At 38.9% G+C, this 21878-nt stretch overlaps 1 protein-coding gene across 49 annotated transcripts in view; it reads right to left on the bottom strand.

The window, feature by feature from the left end:
- LOC116939524 (neurexin-1-like) overlaps nucleotides 1-21878 on the bottom strand; it is a 297761-nt gene that overhangs the window by 87811 nt on the left and 188072 nt on the right. The window contains exon 1 of one of the 49 annotated variants that reach the window (XM_032948038.2): nucleotides 7456-15230. The exons of 45 other annotated variants lie outside the window; for them this stretch is intronic. In XM_032948038.2, coding sequence (XP_032803929.1) covers nucleotides 7456-7630 — 175 coding nt within the window. In that variant the 5' untranslated portion in view covers nucleotides 7631-15230. Of the gene's footprint in view, nucleotides 1-7455; nucleotides 15231-21878 lie in introns of those variants that run through there. 3 more of the 49 variants (XM_032948036.2, XM_032948039.2, XM_032948037.2) reach the window with 3 other exon arrangements.

Genomic DNA, 21878 nt, shown 5'->3' with positions numbered 1-21878 from the left:
GAGGCGGAGGGAGCTAGGGGGGTTGGGTGGGTGGGGGAGGGCGACACCGGTGATCTAGCGTTACACGCTTAATTAACCCGTCCAGCCCAGGTCCCACTGATTGGTTGGAGTCACTTCAGTGCATCTCTAGTGGATATCTCCTAAGCCCACTGTAAATTGGAGACGTGAACATGAGGGAGAGGGTTTAGTGGGACGCGCACACTTTACGGCAAGCAGTTTTATTCTCGATTCCACCGGGGATCTGCCAAATGGGTTGAGCCATGCCCTTTGACTTGGGTGCAAAAAACGCAGAGGAATTTTGATCAGTATTTTCCTGTTCGGAGAATTTTGTTCATCACATGTTGGAAAAATGTTGCTTTATTTATGCAATAATGGATTTTTCAGTTCAGAAAATGTCCCTGTCTTGTCTAACTTCATTTACATATAAGGGATGGTGGGTGTAACAATGTTAACGTGCAATTTTGCCGAAAAAGTTATTCATAAAAAAATGTTCATAAAACATTTTTACGAAACAATACAAATTACACGATTTATTCAGAATTAGTTATTAGGGTGAAAATAATTAATTCAAGCAGGACCCTCTGAACTAAGACCTCAGATTGTCAAACCTTAAATACGAGTCTAATTTTACATGTTTTAAAGCGATTGTTTATTAAGAATAGATATGTACATTTCAGAATTGCTTTGATAAGTTAAATTAGGAAAATGGATGAACATATGTAGCATTTTAAATATTTGTTGTTTTGATAATAAAGCTAATAACAAAGAATGTGTGGCTGGTAAAAAGAACATCACCACATGAGCTACTGCTGTAAAACTAAAACATGGGAATACATTGTAAAGCATGTCTCTGACTTCATTATGTCTTATTGAGTTTTCGCCCCTCAAGCTAAAAAAATGGTTTATACTTTTAATATAAATTTGAAATCCCCTGGAATAAATAATCTGTGCACGTAAAAAAAACTACTTTGGAAAAATAATCCAAATTACAGTACATTTTATGTCATTTTCTATTTAAGTATTTACATAAATCCTACACACTTTTAATATGACACGTGTAATGTATCGCAAGCTGTATATACACCATAGATATTGAATGAATGTTTCAATATTTTAATGACCGAGCATCCCACACAACAGAACATGATCAAATGGATGTGAGCACTTCAAACTTAGTAAATACTATCATAATAATGCATAGTGCATAGAATGTGGAGTTAAAGGTTAAAAAGCGAGCAGAGCGTACATTATCGGAAACCACAAAATATGTTGAGAATGGAGGAAGATGAAAGAAAGACAGAGGTACTGTACGAAATGACCCTGTGCACAGAGCTCTTAATAAGGAATGAGAAATTACATCAGATAGAAAAACACAAACATTATTGAAGACGTCACAGAAGACACTCATGAGAGTTATTGAAGGCAGACTGGGATACAGAGGTGGTCAAGAGCAACTTCATTTCAAAAGCAACATACCAATCTGCTTGAAGAATAACTTTTTAATACATGTCTATTAGCTGTTCTGCCATATGAATCAAAAACAGGGACAGTGATAAAATGTTTCTAAACAAAAGATGATGATATAAGTGTACCATATAGTTTGGAGAGGCACATACTTGGAATTGTATTGTGAGACAGAAGAGGAAAAAAATTATTCGGGAGCATTTAGACTGTTAGTAAAAGTGGGCTTGGACAGGACAAGTCGCTCGAAGGGCTGATGATTGGGGGTCAATGATCGTTTGGCTGTTGTAGCCAAGGGAGGGAATTTGCCTGCAAGGACGTTGACCGTGGAGATTGAGCCAATAAATCAGTCGATGTTGCAGGTGTACGTCTACTATAACACCATAAGACTGTGAGAGGTGGTACCAGCTTGGGTCAGCCCTCACCCAGCAGTGGTTGCTTATAACGATAGCATTGGAATGCCTTTTTCATCACTAAACGCACCTATAATGCAGGAATATAGAAGTCAAAGTGACCTCGTACTCTTTGTAAAATTTACCACATAATGCTATGCATTTTCTTTTAAAACATCAAGCTAGTTGAATTACCCGAGCTTTTTGGGGGGGGGGGGGGGGAAATGTGTAAGTGGCTAGAACAGCAATTTTAACAATGTGCATGCTGCAAGAACACGAGCAAGTAAATAGGGAACCATCCTTTAGCTTGTGTGGGAAGGTCATGCAGATGGTAACCATCGATATTACGGATGTTAAAACTACAGCTGGCAGGTAAATATGAAAAAAATAAGCACGCATAGTTCATGTTAAATCTCATGCACATTGGTTATGTGCTTCTGCAGACATACATTTTGGAAAACTAATCGAAAGTCCTGCACAACCTATAACTTCCTTATTAAGAGAGTATATTTTACTAATTAACATGGATGCACCATTCATTTAGATCTGATGGTTTGACACAACTGTCCATAAATAGGAATTGGACTCTATTCCTGCAGTGGCATTCTGAATGGCTGAGCAAATGGTCTCTGATCTAACGGTTTGATAGGTCTTTCCTATTTATTTCATAAGTCATTGTATGTTAAAAATAGTGTCATGACTGCACAAATAGCAGGGATAACTATTCATACCGATATAACTATTCATCCACAATTTTATTAAATGTCATGATGTTTTTGTTTGGTGACGATGATACATATAGATTCTACAGTTTCCAAAAAGGACCAGTTAATCATCATGAGCCAATATCTATTCACTGCTGGATTAAGCCCCCCACCCCACGTCATCACCATCCCTCATGGTTCAGTGCTGCTACCATATATCTCACTCCTGCACACGAACTGATCTCATTGCTCCATCTCCCATGGTGGACGTCCTCTTGGACATGTGACGTACATGACTTATAAGCGAGCTGTTCATAATATAACAATAAAGCCCTTTATACTTGCACTTACATACCTTTACCCACCAAAGATTCACTGAGTCTGAGGGTTCTTTTTCAAGAGAGGTCTACACTGGGATGCTTGGGTAATGCCATTCATACGTGGTTGGCTTCGTGTGGTAGGCTTAAACTCATCTACTATCCAGATGAAACCTAGGCGTATGAGAGGGAAACACTAAGCTCTCCACAGATGGATTTCTAGAACCCACTGCTTTACTGTTATCTCGTGGCCACCTCACAGCTAAATAATATCCTACAGCATAATACGTTATTGTGTAATACATTTCAATCCCAATCGGCTGAGCAGGATCCGATTTTGCTGGTGAGTGGATTTTTTTAAAATGTGGATTTGATCCCATCAGCTTTGAATTGGATCCGGGTTGCGATTTAGACTAACTGTGATCAGGTCCGATTAGACCCAAACCTTGCAGCCCATACTAATTACCATAGAAGTAGTGATATATTTTTATATGGATAGGAACTAAATACTCACATATAATTTGAATGTCCTAAAATAAAATACACCTAATGCACTTAGGAAATGAATAACAGTTTTAAATTAGTTTTTACAAATTGCTATCACAATTCATAAATGATAAATAAATGTGTTCAACTGATAGCTACAAATGTGGGATTACTATATTTAGACTATATCTTCCTGGCTGATATTTGTACGTTGTCGCTTGTCTTTGCATGTTTTCACCCATATGTTTTTGTGTTTGCACATTTCCATTAACATTTTTTCACATCACGTAATTGTAACACTATACCTGTCAATCACAATAGCTATTTTAGCTTAATCAAATTACAATCTATCTGGCCAAAATGTCAAAGTTAGCACGGCGATAATGATGGCAACCATAGTCCTTTGGGATAGAATACCTACATTTCCATTATCACCGTAATTGTGATAATGTTAAACAAAATAGTGACAGTAGTATGCTGTTGTGTTTTTTTCCCATGACTATAGCTCAAAGACGATATTTGACGAGTCGTATAATAGTAACTGTTTTAAAAACCCATTGAAGTCAACACACTGTTCAAGAACGTTAATTTAATAACAATATAACATTTTTATATATCCAGGAAAAGCTTTTTCTGAACCATAGCACTCCTTTTAAGACGTTATTCTAATTGGACAATTCATGAAAGGGAACCAGAGTACCTGAAGAAACCCAAAACGTATTAGGAGAATCTACTCTCACAAGTTCACTGAGACAAAGCCCAAACTTATTTGCTGTGCTGCCTTCTCCATACCACCTTGTAGCATCATCATCATCAACAACCATTCTCAATCCACTGCAGGATGAAGGCCACCCCCAGCTGATGCCATCTCCCACGAATTTTCGATACAACAGTCCACCTAGCCACCTGCACATGCGCTGATTTTATTGCTCCATCTCCTCAGTGGACTTATTCTTGGAAATGTTCCATATCTTAGCTGTCATTGCCCATCATCCCACACCATGTCAGTTGTTTGGCCATGGTCAGTACGGGTTGGTGAAGGGGATATGATGGGGGGGGGGGGGGGGGCGTTGCAGCTGGAGGCCCAGGACTGATTCAGATATCACCAGTCACTGATGTTAGCTGTGGCTGGTAAATTTCTCCAACTACTGCACCGCTGCTCCACATCTATGTGATCACAAATATAATTCATTAAATGTATAAAAACATACACTCTAAAACACAAATTAGTCAGATTAGCTACCCAGCAGATTGTGGACCAGATATGCAAGACCAAGTTTGTGTGGAAGAAAGCTCACCAAATTACGACCATATGATAACAAAAGTACTTTGAAGAGATGAACACCGTAGCATATTGGTGTCCAAAAAGGCAGATCGTCTCTCTTAGATAAGAGCTTCGGGTAAATGTACAATGATTATGTGAAATTGCAATGCAGCGTCATATGAAATGTGCATCACAGATAGTGCCAGAGAGGTGGTTGCAGCACATGCGTTTCATTTGCAATAAAACATTTACTCTTTCACTCAAGTGAAACTGTCTTGCTTCCTTATCCATAGATAATGTTTCCTGTTACATATGTTCGAAAGGTATGCAGCTAACTTATGGAACAGTTTAATATCACTGCACATACAATCTGTGATATATAAGATCCAGTAAACAATACAAATTAATACCAATATATATTTTTCTTCTTCCAGCATGCACTACGATGTTCGTCCTGAATGAATCTAATACCTCGTGGCCAGAGATAGAAAGTCAACCTTCGCATTAGATCACATCGAAAATTTGGCAAAGCCTCACTCGTGATATGGCCACAGCATTCACGGGGCTGTTTGGAGAGGATGGAGTTCAAGCAGCCTTTTTGAAGGCTGTGGATCTGTAAGGAATATGAATAAGTCCTTACTTGCCAAGGGCTCAGGACACCCTGTGAACATTAAACATGAAAATGGTGGTGTGTAATATTTGGGACCCAATTGAGCTCACAAAAGTGATGATTCTCGAGCATTCTTTGAAGATGCTCACCTATTTTAAAAATATCAAAGATCAGGTATTAATATTGGCTTCACCTCATTGGCAAGCACATGCTATCTGGATTTTCTCTTTCAGATATGACATTAAGATATCTTGCTTTGGACAAACAAAAAAAGTAGAATTGTAAATAACCTTTGAAACTTAATGTACATTCATTATTTAAATGTTTTCATTTTGTTAATTTTGCAACCTTTTTCCAAGTCACATTGTTGTGGTTGGATAAGCATGATTAAAACCACATTCACATTAATATGACGTCTACAAACCGCAAAGCAATTTTAGTCCGTATGCACTTACATAAGACGTTCTATTATACACAACAGGACAAACAAATAGAGGATGCCTTGGGAGACCTTGTGCGGTTTGACTTCTGGCAGGAGAAATAAAAAATATTGTTCTGAAGCTGGTTCATCCAAGAAGCTGTCAAGGAGGCAAGCCATGGAACGCAGAATCCCTTGTGTAAAGTCAATTGTAGTTAACTCTATCGAGGGCTGACGCCATGAGCAGAGAAGCCTATGCAACATAGAACATAATTGAACACTACGTAGAGCATACTTCAGATGCAGAAATGTCAATAAAGTCATTGGTGTTAATGTACGCCTAACATGTGAAATAAAATGACACGTGTAGAAACAAATGTCTTGGACACAATATTTTGGAATGTGTGCATGGTGTAATATTAATCTGGTCGAAAAATCGAAACACTTTGGGTTGAATTCAATGTTGAAAAACGTGCGAATAACCCATTTCCTTTATGCACAGCTTCACGGGCGATTGTGAACGGTGTAGTGCTGTCATTATTTCAATGGCAATGAACAACAATAGTATCAGATAGCCTTGGCTAAAGTCATTTTTAAAAATGTGTATTTTCTTAAATAAATAATATGGATGCAAGTCTGAACGACGTATACAATAATGCCCGGAAATTATACATTTGTGTCAAAGACTCTATGCATGCATTCTGCGCAAGATATCAATGCGACTTATTGCAAACGAAAATTAAAATGGCACATGTTTTATAGCAACAAGATTATCATTATTAGCGATGGCAAAATTGGTCAAGCAAATTAAGTGAAATTTAAATCGTTTGATTCTAAATTACTATTAATGTACAGCGTGTTATTAAGTGATCATTCGATTTATATTCTACATTTATATTTACAATAAACGTATCGATAAAACACATCCACAAGCATGTGATAGTTACGGGTGCCAGTTGTGTTATTAACATTAACTACAAGTGAAATTAATATCTCTAACATATCAACCTAGTAAAAGAAAGTACGATATTGCAATTTAAATTGCTTATGCAGTATATGGGTGTATTAACATGAATGAAGCCACACGCACGGAGATAATATAGTACAACATTGTAAGAGCAGAAAAAACATGTAATTACTGCTCTTTGAAGGCTATCAGTGCTCGAGAGTGGATTCCTGCTTGTTAGCTTGTTTCTAAACCTGGAAAATTCGTACAGCAGTTCCGCTATTAAGCACAGATCATCGAACACATTACACAGCACGGAAAATTATGCATCAAATGACTTGGGCAATACGGGTCCATTTAATGTGCCGCTCCGTAGGAGAACACCCTTTGTAACAGTCTCAGCAAGTCTGATGTTATTTCGCAGTCGCGTGGGGGCTCTGCCGAATGAAATTGCATATTTCAAGGGAGCTCATTCCTCCCTGCCTATAGCACCCTGCGCCGAGGAGCACATCTGCGGGCTCAAATACCTATTTCGCATGTATCCTCTACAGGCTTGCCATGCATGACCTATTTAGAAAACCTAATGAAAACAGCAGCAAAGCACCATCGCCTCATTTATTATATACCACGCATATATTTATATTTTAAGGGACAACATCTGTTGAATTAAGAGGAACGAATGACAATAACATTGCTGCACAGATTCTCCTGCACGATTGCACCACCGCGCATCACCACCACCACCAAATCTCTCAGCTCCCCCCCCCCAAAAAAAAATCTCTCAGCACCCCCCCTACACAACCCCCCAATCACAAACCCCACTCCCCCAGCAAAAAAAAAACCATACAAAAACCCACCGTGACCCCCACGCAGCGACGCTGGCGAGCGAAAGATCGCCACGGGTCCGGAGTGCTGCCTCGCCCCGTGGTGGTGCTCCTGGTGAGTTCCCGAGCTCAGGGCACCCCTCGCTGGCCCGCAGAGGCACCCGCACATGACAAGGAGCAGCCCGCAGGCTCCGCGGCCCCAGCCCATGCTACTACTATACACTGCGCGCAGCGACCTCGGCAGCTCGGCACAATTAGCAGGAGGGACGTGCGCTGCTGGCAGAAACCCGCAGCAAGAAGCGTCGGCGATCGGCTCATGATCCTCGCGAAAGCGAAACGGCGCAAAAGGCTACGCAAGCCGCCACCCTTTCTCTCCCCTCCTCCGCCCTTTCGTCTTCCCCACCCCCTTTTTTTTTCCTTTTCCTGAGGATTTCCCAGCTCTCTCGCTCGCTCTCTCGCTCGCTCTCTCTCTCTCTCCTCACTCTCCTCGTGAGCAGAACACACAATTGTTGTTGTTGTTGCTGTTCCTGGTGGTGGTGGAAACTGAAGTCGCGCGCGCGCGCGCGCGTCGCCGCTCGGATTGTGGCTTCGCGATAATTGCAAAGAGGATGAGCTCATCAGAAAACTGATTTCCTCGATTTTTTGTTGTTGTTTGGTTTGTTTGTGCTTTTGGTTCAGCTACTCGCCCACTCGAGGCGAATCCGAGTGGCGTCGGTGCATTCGCGTGAATTCATTCACACACTGCAGAGCCCAAATGCCGTGACTACGCATTTGTACTGTATCTCTCCTTCCTTCCCTCCCTCCATCCCTCCCTATTTGAGTGCTCTCCTAGGATGCAGCCAAGAGCCAAGTCAATGTGCAGCCCTGCTGAAACGGAGACCGTGCATCTAGGCTGGCAAGAAAAAAATAAAAACAAAAAAAATTAATGTGTACTCGAGGGGACCGCAAAAGTGAGGCGCTCACTATGCAAATCAAATCTTCTGAGAGAGCACTGGGAATTGTACTGTAGCTGTAATGGGAATGGTCTATTTTTTTAAGGAGGGGTGTTCTTAATAAGCTAGGGATGTAAAACAATATTAGCCGCATGTTCCTTTATATCTGAACGGAGAGGTGTTTACAACATTGTCGCCTGGATATATTCCCTGTAAGAGACGATTTTACAATGCTAGTAACGGAGAAACTGAACAACACCGCCGGTAAAGAGAACACTATCTCGCCGCCAATGGCAAGTCTGAAGGCGGATGTGGTGTGAGCAGGAGATACATTCCCTTGTGCTTCTGATCTGAGTGCACACATCCTGGCAGGAGCGCTCCTCATATATCATTCATGGTGCTCATGTAATTGCAGGTCAGAGGCATGAAATAACATGGAAAGGCGACAGGCATTTGCAGCGCAATCAGTTAAGAATGTATTTAAACTATGCAATACCTGACAACGATAAAGCAAGCGGATAATGCACCACGCGGTTGCGTTTAATGCTACATTTTTACAAAGTGCAATACATACGAAAATTTATCGAATTGAATGGCAATGCCAAAGAAACTTCTTGGAGGTAATGATGCACAATGTAAACGTGTGTGTGTGTGAATTACGGTTCTCATTTGAGTACCTGGTGGTAAACCTTAGCCTCAAATGAGTACCTGGTGTGGTGTGTAAACCTGGCCACCCAACCCCCCCCCGGTGCTTCAGAGGTGCTTTCTAACAGTACTTGCCCCAGAAATCTGTGAAGGCTTTACAGGGGATATTTGTCTTTATTATGGCTCGCATTTACAAGTGCCTAAACAATGTTGGCTATTGCATTCCGAAAGAGAGTTGAGCTAGAAAGGGCGAGTTGGTACACATCCATGAACCGTATCTTTTGTGCATGAGAGACATGATAGCAGCACCTTATCTTCTTGCAACATTTTATGTACTTTTAATCTATCTATATTGTATGCGTACACTTTTACTGGACTGATTTAGTTCGTTAAAATAAATTCATTTTATGGAGTTGCAATAAAAGGCGTACATGTCCTTTCAATTAACATTTCTAGCAGTATACTTTCAACTCGTGTGACAACTAATTACTTGTCACCTGAAGCAGTAACGATGTTTTTGTTCCCAAGATTATTCAAAACATCCTTTAAACAATTAACTTTATATTGGCGCGCTAAAAAACATAAAAAGTTGCCCTTAAGAATGTTGCTTTTTCTTTGTTTCCGTATAGTTTATAGCTCAGGAGAAGATTATTCATGACATAATAAATATTTCATGGCCACAGTTCTGTTGTGTGTGCATAGTTTATGAATTATTTTTGCTTCCCTTGAAATGCAAAACTACACAACTCTGGCATGGCACCCAAGCTTCAGCCAGACTGCAAAAACAAGTGCCAATGTCTCCAGATAATGCACTCGTGCACTACATCTCTATCACATGACTAGAGGATACAACATAGACGTGGTCTGTCCACATACTGATGCATTAGAGGATGGCACCATTAAAAGCATCAAACTAAAACGATGAAGCTATACGATTCTGTCTTTTTTTTCTTTTTCAATAAAACTAAACAAAACTATATTTATTTCACCAGGCAAGGCCCACTAGCTCTATGTAGCTCTTTTTCAGAAGTGACCTGGCCACAAATGATAGCTCAACGAAGTGGCTTATCACATGGAAATGTATAGCTGCCAAATACTCAAACTGAAAAGCAGCAATGTCATCCAGCGCACTTAGAATAAAAACCTTCCTGACAAGTGAGCACTATCAGCGATGTAACGTAGTTTTCCACGTCTATCTAACACATTAATGAAACACAACACTGCTCTTTGTCAATCCACGACTGGATGAAGGAAGTCCTGTGCTGTTTCACTCATGGGGGGGAGGGGGGTTGTTTGACCAGTTGTCAATAAGACATTCAGCACGGGTTAGTGAAGTGGGGTCCCGGGGCCAATTTGGGTGTCACTCGCTCCTGATGTTAGCCGTGACCGGGAATCGAACTCAGGTCACAGGTTTCCAAAAACTCAGGTCACGGTGCAGTTTGCAATGCTCCTCCTCATGTGTATTTAAATCCTGATTTATTTCATAGAATGTTTACGCTTACAAGTGTTAAGCAAATGTGCCCATCTTTTATGAGGGTAATTAAATATAAAATCTCTAATTTAGAAGGAATAAGACTAATCTGAATTACACATCCTACTTAATTTTTCAGTAGCAATATATCTTAGTTGTGTCCACTGTATGACTTTATATACGTCTACTCACCATGCCCCATTGCAACCAATATTGTGTGCGGTGAGGCTTGGCACGTAGCCTTCAAGTATGACGTAAGGGTGATTGAGAGCACAGCATTTAGAAAGAAGGCAATGGTGGATTATATGTTGAGTGCAAATATATACCGAGATGAAATAGACTTATATATGTAACACAGAAGATTTCAATGTACAGTATTTAACAAGGCATTAAGGTGCTGTGCTTTATCAAATGCTATTAATATACCTGCTCATCGCTGTGCTACCATGATTCCCAACCCACATTCCAAAAATGCAAATGTCAACACGTACTGATAAATGATTTTCATTGCATGAATTGTACATTTAATAACAAGTAGCAATCTGAAATGTAACAACTAGAAATGGAGGTGGCTACTTTATTTTAATTATTGTACTCTCAAAAGAGCATAATGTTCACATAAATTAAAAGTGAACTAGGGAACGAATGTGTTCCACAATCTCTACAACTTATTAAAAAATATCCACAGATATGCAACATTTCTAAAATCTTACTTTTGATCATCATCATCATCGGCAGCAATGATCAATCCACTGCTGTTTGAAGGCCTCCCCAAGCTGCCACCATCTCTCACGATTCAGCGATGTAATAGTCTACCGAGAACCTCCATCACGGGTTAATTTCATCGCTCCCTCTCCCCGAAGTGTGTCATCTTGGATGTGCTTCATCCCTCGGCTGCCACTCAACTATTATTCTTGACCATCGGCCATGATCCCTTCGAGCAACGTCTCCTGCCCAAGTCCATTTTCTTTTCTTAACCTGTCTGAAAAAAGTGACTTTTGCAATACACAAAGACAAAGATCCCCCATGGAGCCTTTAACAGATTGTTGGGACAAGTACTGTTAGCGAGCACCTATGAAGGTCGGCACGGCACACGAGAAGGTGGGTCCTCATTGAAGTCTAACTTGGGGAGGCCAAGGACCGGTTCAAATATTCGGCACTGTCATTTGTCATGAGCAGGGATTGAACACGGGTCACTGGGTTGACAGCGCAGTGCAGCACTAACCACTACACTACCACTCCCCCCACAAGCACACATGCACGAACACACAATGAGGCCACGAGGGTTTATAGGATCCCCAAAATACAGCAGTGACCTCAAACTGTGAACCTGAGCCTTTGTCCTTGCACTTCACCTCCAGGGATTACCTATGCTTTAAGGTATCTTGCTTTTCTGAAAAGCTGATCACACATTGCAGCCATGGTCATTGATGTTTTGAAGGCGGGGGTATATTTTGTCAATACACAAAAGGTCCATGTGACAACTAACCATGCTGTGCTGTTCCATAACAGTGGACTCCAGCAGCTCACAGTTGGCTTATAATGACTATAGATAATAACGTATGCAGCTATGGCCAACGGTGGACACTGGGCACAAAAAATATGAGAGAAGTTAACATTTGTATCAAATTAAAGTGTTGCAGGGGGTAGAATTTATAGTAAATTTTAAGTTTGAAATCGGGATTCTGATTTTGTTGCACTTAATTTTCTATTTTTGCAGACTCTAAAATTCACCATTGTTTCACAACCAACTGTATGACTTTTAAAGTTAGCAGGATTTGATTTATATACTAGTTGAATCAAATGTTTACCAAGATAATCAGTTAAGCTTGAAAATGCTGATAAAAGCACGAGATAAATTCGAATTTGCTTTGCGTTATTAATGTTGTTTTAGAATACAGAGAGATATATACAAAAAACATTTTCACTGAAGATACAAATCTCCTTGAAATGCTGCACTACATCATATTTAATTTTTTTAATATAAACATTTTGGAAAGTCAATTTGGATGTCAATGTATTAGTATCAAATGTTTAAATGTCATAATTTGCATTTCCTTTATATGTAGGTCACATCCCACTGAGAATGAAAGTATATTTTTCAAGGAATACCCAGTAAAAAAGTATAACTTAACCATTATTCATTACAGCAATTGTAAATCACAGCAAATGAATAATTTGCTTGATTCTAAGCATTGTATAGCATTGACAAAAGCATCAAAACATATTGGTGATGAAAGCAAGAAATAAACAATTCAAACATAATTAAAAACAATTTCAGACCTTAATCAATTCAGGATGAAGTCCTACCCATACAGTGTCATGGGGTTCATTTAACTCTACTTCACCATCCTGGTCAATGCAGATTGGTGAAGAGGGGAGGTCCCAGAACCATTTCAGAAACCATCCTCCTCTGGCTGAGAATGGAACTAAGGTCCTGGGGTTCACAACATAGTGCGCTAATGACAGTGCCACCACTCCACCCCAATTAAATTAAATAGACAATGATAATTTAACGTTAGCGCAGTTCAAATCTAAAAACAATTATATGCATGAATATAAGAATGTGAAATTAGCGCTGTGAACTGACAATTAGTGTCCAAGATGCCCTTGAATGTGCAGGAGGCTTAAACAGGGGTAGGGTAGTCCTGAACCTCAAGTCTACAGGTGTTTCCCCTTTGTTTTGAGACGGACACTGTAGAATAATACAAGTTATTTTCCTCATCGGCTCTTGCACAGAGACTTTATACCAATTAGCGTCACAGCACTGTGACCTCGACCCACCTCGAGGCAGCTCTACCTGACATCGCAAACAGAGCAGCCGCATCCATATCATCTTCAAGTCCTGGCAAAGTGCTCTATTAAAATGGCAATCTCAAGTTAGCTGCTACTCCTTGACAATAATTCACGACGGCGAGGTTAGGTGAATAAAACGCAGGTTTGCTTTTATGAAGCACGGAAAATTGTATGAGAAGAGACAGTGATAACAATTTGAAATTAGAATGCTTTCAATAAAATTTGACTATGTCGGGCAGGTGGTGGCGAATTTATTACCTCACCCAGATAAACTGATTGTGAAACAGCAAGTTGTTTTTTTATTGGGAGAAAAAATATACATACTGTAGCGTCTGTGTTATACTGTACATAGATTATTTGAACTTTCACTGCTAAAATTACACTTCCATATGGAGGATTTTACAACATTTTTTTTAATGCTCGACTGTTCACAATAAACGAATAAATCGAGTGATAATATATACGCACGATATGCACACTCAAGGATATTGGAATTTAGGTGGCAATTGTATATGTATAGATAAAATTGTCCACAGAGTTCCAATATTTATGAGAATTTCAAAAATGGACAAAAGTCTCTTGATTCTCAGCCATTGCGATAAAACAGTCATTCAGCACGGCAGCGGCTGTTGTGAGTTTACGAGAGAATTGCTGCCTGGCTATTGATGGCATTTCACAACGTGATAAGATATCAAATGGCAGCTGTCAAGCAGTTTTGATGCAAGTCTTCTGTATACGATGTGTTGCAGGCACACTTGATTCAAAGCCGCTCATTGCTTTGCTATGTGCACTGAGCTCTAGGAGAGGAAACCACGTTCACAGCTATTTTATTTGTAAGATTGCAACATGCAATCTTTTTTTTACAGAAGCCACTCCACCCAGAGACAAACACCTACAGTGCATTTTGAAAACGTATGCAAAAAAACGCATACGTTTATAAGCTCGAAACTGATCTACATTGATTCCCATTGACCAACACTGTGCAAACATGACTAACAAAAAGATAAATGGCAATTGGTATATATCAGCATTGTGGAGCTGCTCGCCATGAATAATTGAACAGTGATCAACAGCATGCCTAACAGGTGGCTACTACTCAATGGCATTGCGTTGGTTAAGTGTCACGTTTTCGTAAAAAATAAAATACATTGTAACACACTACACCCCTTATAAACAGTTTGCCTTTGGAAGCTAACCCCCCTTTTCCTGAAGACGACCGGCTTGTGTTGCGATCGAAACGTCGTAGTTTTTTTTTATTTTCTTTGAACCTATCTACGTGACTTTACCGAAAGACCCAAAGAATATGAATTCCTGCAGTCACGAAAGCTTTAAGTCAAGATTTTACTACACCCATTATTTTTTTTAAACCTAGCTCAAGCAACCTCCATGACTTACAACATCGTGGGAATGCCTTCAATCAGTACTGGATTAACGAAAGGAAATTTTTGTTTTATGTAACATACAGTCTGTTCTCCTATAACGCAGTAGTTGCATTCCTGAAGAACACAGCGGAGTGGAAAAATCGTGTTATAATAAAAACATTCAATACAGGGTAAAGCACAATCCACGATAACACGTCAGATGCATATGCAAGCTGAACAAAGCCTGAGGTGCGTGGGTAGCATCGAGAAGCATCAAGAAGCATCCAGCAGCATCCCGATGCCTCGTGTGATGCTCCGCCGAGGCAACCGTTAAACCGCTTATTCCTACTCGCGCTGCGACGTAGTTCTGTTCACTCAATCGCATTATATCCAATTCGCATCCACGTTGTAAAAAACATTCTTCCCTCATACTTTCATCGCATTACATCCAATTCGCGTTGTGAAAACACGCATTTATAAGAGATCATAATCGGTTTAAAAGTGGTTCATAAACTATCAACATATTCTCCGGGTCTTTCGGTGAAGTCACGTAGATAGGTTCAGAGAAAATAACACAAAAACTACGACGTTATGATCGCAACACAAGCTTCGAAACGTCGTAGTTTTTTGTTATTTTCTTTGAACCTATCTACGTGACTTTACCGAAAGACCCAAAGAATATGAATTCTTACAGTCGCGAAAGCTTCAAGTCAAGAAATGATCAACACTCTGTCTAAACGTGTATAAAAATGTTACAATTCTTACCACACGACATTATTTTTAAGGCAGAAAACCGCACCAATGCCCTGTACTATATGATTAATGCACACACATGCGGCAGATTTTTGCATGCTTTAAAAAAAAACACGTTTTGACTGCCCCTGGCTCCGTGAGTTTGTTTTCAAGGACGAAGATAATAAAAACCCTTGTATCTAAGATCCAGGATGACAAAGTAGTTTGTCAACGTTGCCCTTACGCTGCTATTGGACAGACCAGCAAAGCGCTAATGTATGTTGTGAGGGGGAACAAGTCATTTGTTAAAGCCAAATATTATCACTTGCCACTAGAATATGTACAACACACTTTTAACTACTGTTTTTGAAGCGGTACATTTCTCAAATATGATACTATTTCATACTTTAAAAAATTATCTATTTCTATACATAATTTGTTTCAAATGAGTGGTTCCAACCAGAGTAATCTAACATTTCCATTACTGGCTCAGGAGCCCTAACAGCGGTGAGCACCACCTACATTTTCATAAAAAAAAACGAATTACGTAATCTTGCCACTTAATTTGGATTAAGTTTAATTACCGTTGAAGATGTTGTGTTTATACATATAATATTACCTCCATACAAACACAAGACTGGACATTGCATACACCCCAAAACCTGGTAAATGCAACATACTGTGATGGAACGCAATTATTGTAAATTTACAAACCTGTTTCGCATGTGCCTACCAGCGAGCTGCAGCCTTTTCCAGAGGGGTAGAATTTATCACATTAAATCACTAGAGTCACTGACACTAAGAATACCCTGTGCGCCTCTAATGCAGGTGTCGGCAATGATAGGATCTGGGGCCATCTGTCCAGCTTGTGTCTCAGTGCACAGACACTTCTGGGATGGTGGCCCTATTAAAATATACACCACCAACATGGTATGGGGAATGGGAGGAAGCCTGTATCGATAGTTAACCAGATTGCTTCTCTTGAGGCTCAAATTAGAACGCTGTGAGAAGGAAAAAAAAGTTCCAGGACGTAGGTTGGTAAAAAATAAGAGGAAGGAGAAATGTTATTCAAGCTTTGGAAAATGCACAACTACATTTTCATTGTGCACAAAAAAGCCTCAACACATTTAACTAAATTGCTCTGTTTTGGCACTTTATCATTATTAATATCAAGCTGTAAAAAATAAGCGCAATATAGATGGTTTCTCAGAGTTGAGGCATATTGAAGATGTGTATTTGAAATGCACATCTAAAAATCATTTCTACCCATGACAGTTCGGACATCATAACAAGCGCTTGGCTCTTATTCCCTGAAGAGAGCTGTGCAAGATCATGTAGTTCCCTGCTGAAGTGTAGATCACCACGATAGATAACAAGCAGCCATCTGCCAAATGTAGCAGTTTGTGAATTTATTTCAGACTTTTAACTGACAGCTACAATAAATTGACTTGAAATGAAGAGAGGAAGACAGCAAGAGCATGATGATAGCTGCATCATTCCCAAGGCGGTGTAGTTTACATGAAGTTTACTTGAAACGAGTACACAAAGTATCACTTTATCTGCAAAATTATGGTCATTATGAGATTCCGTAATATACCATTTGATCATTATTGTCTTCAAAATTGAGAATTGTCATTTTTACAAAGTAGCATGAATTTATTTTTAAGTATTTATGGGTGTGAAGATGTTAAATAAATTGTGTAAAAATCACACATGATTTACGTAGTTACGGAATACAACTTAACCGTGTAATAGGTTGTTTTGTAAATTACATTAAACCCGTTACATAAATTGCTTCTTTAAAAATTTTAATATCCGTATGAAAGATAATTCAATCACCCCAATTTGGATGCAATACATACTATTAGCATAAAAAAGGTTTGGGGTCTAATATTAGAAAAATGAAGTGCTCGCTACCGTGATGTTAAAAAAATCCATCCATGACATTCAGTAGCAAAATGAAATATGAGGGTTGTCTGTTATGAGGTATTGACACAGCCTTTATTTCATGCTTACATCATTATATCTGACAGCAGGCAATTAATCTTCACTTATTGGTACATGCTATTTATTATGCTGAGATAGAGTTTATAAAATGCTGTAGTTAGTCTTATAGTCACTCGTGCGATGTTACTATACTAAGGTATTGTTAATCCACTTTTACAGCATCAAGTACATCACTTGCTATTTGCTCAAAGGTACGATTTTTGTGAAAGTTGTTATACCTCAATCTTAAATTGAACCTCTTAGTTATATATTTTTTACAAAAACTGCTATTAAAGGGTCATATTCTTATTTATTAATTTAAGCAGTACTTAAACAAAAAATCGACAACTCTGGCAATAAGCATGATACTGGTAAACAGGGCATGTTGTCCTCCACATTACTGCAGCAGTAAAGCATAATTTAAAATACTTAAAATTACTTGTTTCATGTGATGCGTGAAAATGTTGCAGTGTTAATAAACATACGTTTTGGGTGTACAAAAATAGCATCTTGGAAGTGGGAAGTAATTTTTCAACGTGTTTAATTTATAAAGCAGCTGTGATTGATAAATTGATCAACGAATTGAATTACACACAGTAAATAATTAATAGATTAATGCTATACCAACCCATAACATCACACGATGCTACAGGTCAGTGAAAAACGGAGCAAAAGTGTTTTCCTGGAATAATGAATAATGTACTCACCAAGAAACTGAGCAAACATTTGAATACGAATGAATGCAAATAATTGAATAGGACTGGGTAATTACTACAAATTATTTAAAATAAATAGTAGGGATCTTTAGAATAAGCATGTTAATGGAAACATAGCTACTGAAGCGCTCCTACTAAACTAAATAAAATTCACATTACCTTGTGCATATAAATGTAGTGTGATGATCAAAGGTTGAGATTTTAACATGCCATATTTTACTCCAGGCATACATACGGTGCTCAAATACAATTGCTTGGCATAAAAATAATGTTTATTAATCATAAAAGTCATACAACTCTCTTAAGGTGATTAATGTAACTATTATCTTATAATCCGTACAGTAGCAGATACAATCTTACAAATAAATAGGATGTCAAGCAATGTTTCAGTACAAGGAAGGTTACACGTTCTACTAGACATTCCATAACCTTTCAATAGGAGACGACAGAAAAATTGCAAAAGCATGTTAAGGTTTAATAGCGAATGCCTCAACAACCGTTTAGAATGATGACCTTGAAGGAGCAATGCAGGAATTCATCAGGGCATAAAAGAATGACAGAGATTTACATATTTGGCAGCTGCATAGAAAGTGCTTTGTTGGTCCTAACAAAGGAATTGATACGACTATAGCATTGACGAGACAATTATGTTGATTTTCCAATTGAGTTCAGTCTTATATGATGAGGTCAGATAATAATGTATTTACCCAGGAAAACTACTCTCATTATGTATTATTACACACATTTACCCAGGGAAGTCTCACTAAATCTCAAAAAATATATTTTTCAGCCCTATCCTGCTATGTTTTCACAGAAAGGGCTGATGTTGCTATGTTTAACTCCAATTTCGTTATTTGCAGTACATTTTTGGAATAAAAATCAATGCGAGCCAAGATCTAATATTCTCCATGGCTTCTCAGGCTTTCTGAGAGTCCCAATTACAAAAATAAGTTGTGTTGAAGCGTTTTTCTTGGCCATATATGCAGGTTTAAAAGTTGTTTTGATATTCCATTTTCAAGATTTTTGTAGTATGTCTGAGTTCGAATAATGCAGCTGAAACTTCTAATGTTTGGTTCATTCAATGACGGTTATTCTGTATGTCTTTCTTTCAACTGAAACCAGGAATTTGTGAGGCAGTTAATACAAATTTGTTTCAGTCCCTCAGTGGTACAAGATGACAACTGCAAGTAAAAATTGTGGATTTTATCTACCTCTAGGTGTAAATATTTTTTTTCAATAATAATCTAACCAATCAGCAAGTGCTAGTAACGAATCTTTTTCATTACGGTGTGTCAAAAGCAATAAAGTTCGGTATTATTGATAACACATAAATTTAAACATAATAACGTGGTTATTTTCTATCGCCGACAAGAAAAATCTTAATGTTTAGACTGGCCAGATTGTGTTATTCCCTCTCTGTGACAAAAAAAAACCCCAGCTCTTAATTGACCCAAATATAAATCTCGTTCGAAATTAGGCTTGGCTTAGCATGAGGTCGCTCAACTCTAGACCGGTTTTCTGAGAAAGCATCAAGTTGCTTGTGGGCCAAATCCATCCTTGGCCATGTAAAATGACACAAAATACAATACGGAAAGAATCTGAAATCAATATAAAGCCTGAAAAACCCAAATAATATAATACAAAGCCTGTTGATAGCTTAATATTTTTGCAAAATTCTCAATGTAATCCTTCCATGGATACATGTTATTGTAAAAACATTTTTTTATGGATGCTCTTACATTCCCACCAATGTTGGTAAATAATACGGGTACTGATACACATATCAATACAAAAGAGCAGAAATAAGTTAATACATTTGTTACAACTTCATTGAGATAGAAAAAATAAGTTAACACTGTGGCATTCCTATAAAACGTCACAAAGCTGCTCGTCCACAGTTAAACATTTGAATCTTGAAATAGCAAGGTGGTACAGACTCAATGCGTTTCCTGTCCCCACACAACCATATCATTATGGGAGCGACTGGCTAGAATTGTGTGGCATGTAACAATGTTTCCCAAAACTATTTTACCTCAATATTCCAAGAGGTCATAAGAAATTGCCACACGCGACACCTTCTGTATGTATTTCGAACTTCTTTTGCACCATACGTAGCCAACCATGTTAATTGCAGGTGCGGAAGTAAAGTCCTCAGGCACCTACTGGCACTCACGTTGAAGTGGAGATTGGTGTGAATTACTGTTATGGCACTTCCAATCCTGACTTGCATCTTGTTTTACGTTTGATGGAAGGATAAAGGTGCAGCCCTGCAATTTCTAGCTCACGCCCCTGCTGGCAGAAGGGCCTACACTTGACTGAAATCTAGAGGACATCTCTTGGTGGTATTTTGGTCTACTTTCCATAGTGGCCATATATCTTGACCGAGGTGGGAATACCCACACTTTATCCCCACCACATGTCACCTGCTTATTGACTGTGACAGAACCACACGGGTGTTTTATTTCTGCGTTGGTACTCTCAGATGAATACATGAGAAACACATTTGACTATTTAATTGAAATGCAAATCGCAATATTCAGCATAGGTAAAACAAAGTCTCTGAATGCTCTTTTTGAGCGTTATAGTGATATTGGAGGCTGCTCACTGCACTTCTTAGTAAATGTTAAGAATTGGATATTGTGATTATATGAGTCACGTGGATTGATCTATAATTGAAGAGAAAATATGACGGCAATATCACAAGGTTTCATTCCTCATCATCAACGGCCATGATCTATCCACTTTTGTATGAAGGCCTTCCTTCCCAAGCCATTGCCATCTCTCACAGTCTTGTGATGGAAACATCCATCTAGCTCCTGCACACGAGCGGATTTCATCGCTCCATCTCCATGTTGAACCTTCTCTCAGGCGTGTTCCTTAATTTTGGCTGGCACTCAGTAATGAGTGTCGACCACCGCTAGAAGGGACCATGGCCGATGGATCAGACTGGTGATGAAGTGATGGCTGGGGAGGGAATGCACTCAAGAGAACGATCGCCGCGGAGATGGAGCGATGACGCGGATTGTGGCACCGCGGAATCATGAGCCAATGTGGACGGCGGCAAAGAGATGCTTTCATCCAGCTGTGGATAGAATATGGCTGATGTTGATTAATCGGCAGCAAGGTTGCAAGCAAGTAAACCACGAAGCATGACGAAAATTGTAATCTTTGCAGATGAAAGAGGAGTAAATAATTAATAAATAGGGGGCGGTTAATTTATGTTCCTTTGTACTCTATGGTAGCATCCCTTTGAGAGAGCATGTGTATTTAATTATTTAAAACTCTGCTTGGGGCAATTTTGTTCTTGTCTAGCGAGCTCTATGGAAGTGAGGTTCTGCAAAATAACGTTGATTTATTTGCAGAAATAGATTTCACGTGAGGTCCGCCATCACATGTTGCTCCCAAACAGACCTAGGATATGGCAGCATGTTTACACACTGCATGACAGGGATAAACATTCCATGATTTTCAAAAACTGGTTGATATGACTGATGCTGCTGTTTTTATTTGTGTTTTAATGAAAATGTTCCAAAATTCAATGCTCAGTGTACACATGAAGATTACAGTGTAAATTACAAAAGCTGAAAGTCTTAATTTGAATATATGTAATGCGGTCAAATTAGAAATGTACCACATTTGATTTGCAATTCAACCATTGTAACATTGAAGGTGAAAAATAAGTATCCCGTCAAGAGAACATTCCTCATATTTGTAATAATTAAGACATTAAAATAATAAAATATATGTGTTTCATACTTTAAAAATTCACATTTGCATTACAATGTTGTGAAATTCACGAAATGTCTACATCCCCAAT

This window comes from Petromyzon marinus, chromosome 6, assembly GCF_048934315.1.
Source record: "Petromyzon marinus isolate PM22_M1 ecotype Great Lakes invasive population chromosome 6, UKy_Petmar_22M1.pri1.0, whole genome shotgun sequence".
Lineage (NCBI taxonomy): Eukaryota > Metazoa > Chordata > Hyperoartia > Petromyzontiformes > Petromyzontidae > Petromyzon > Petromyzon marinus.
The sequence above is the reverse complement of the archived record's forward strand: the minus strand, read 5'-3'. Positions and strand labels throughout refer to the sequence as shown.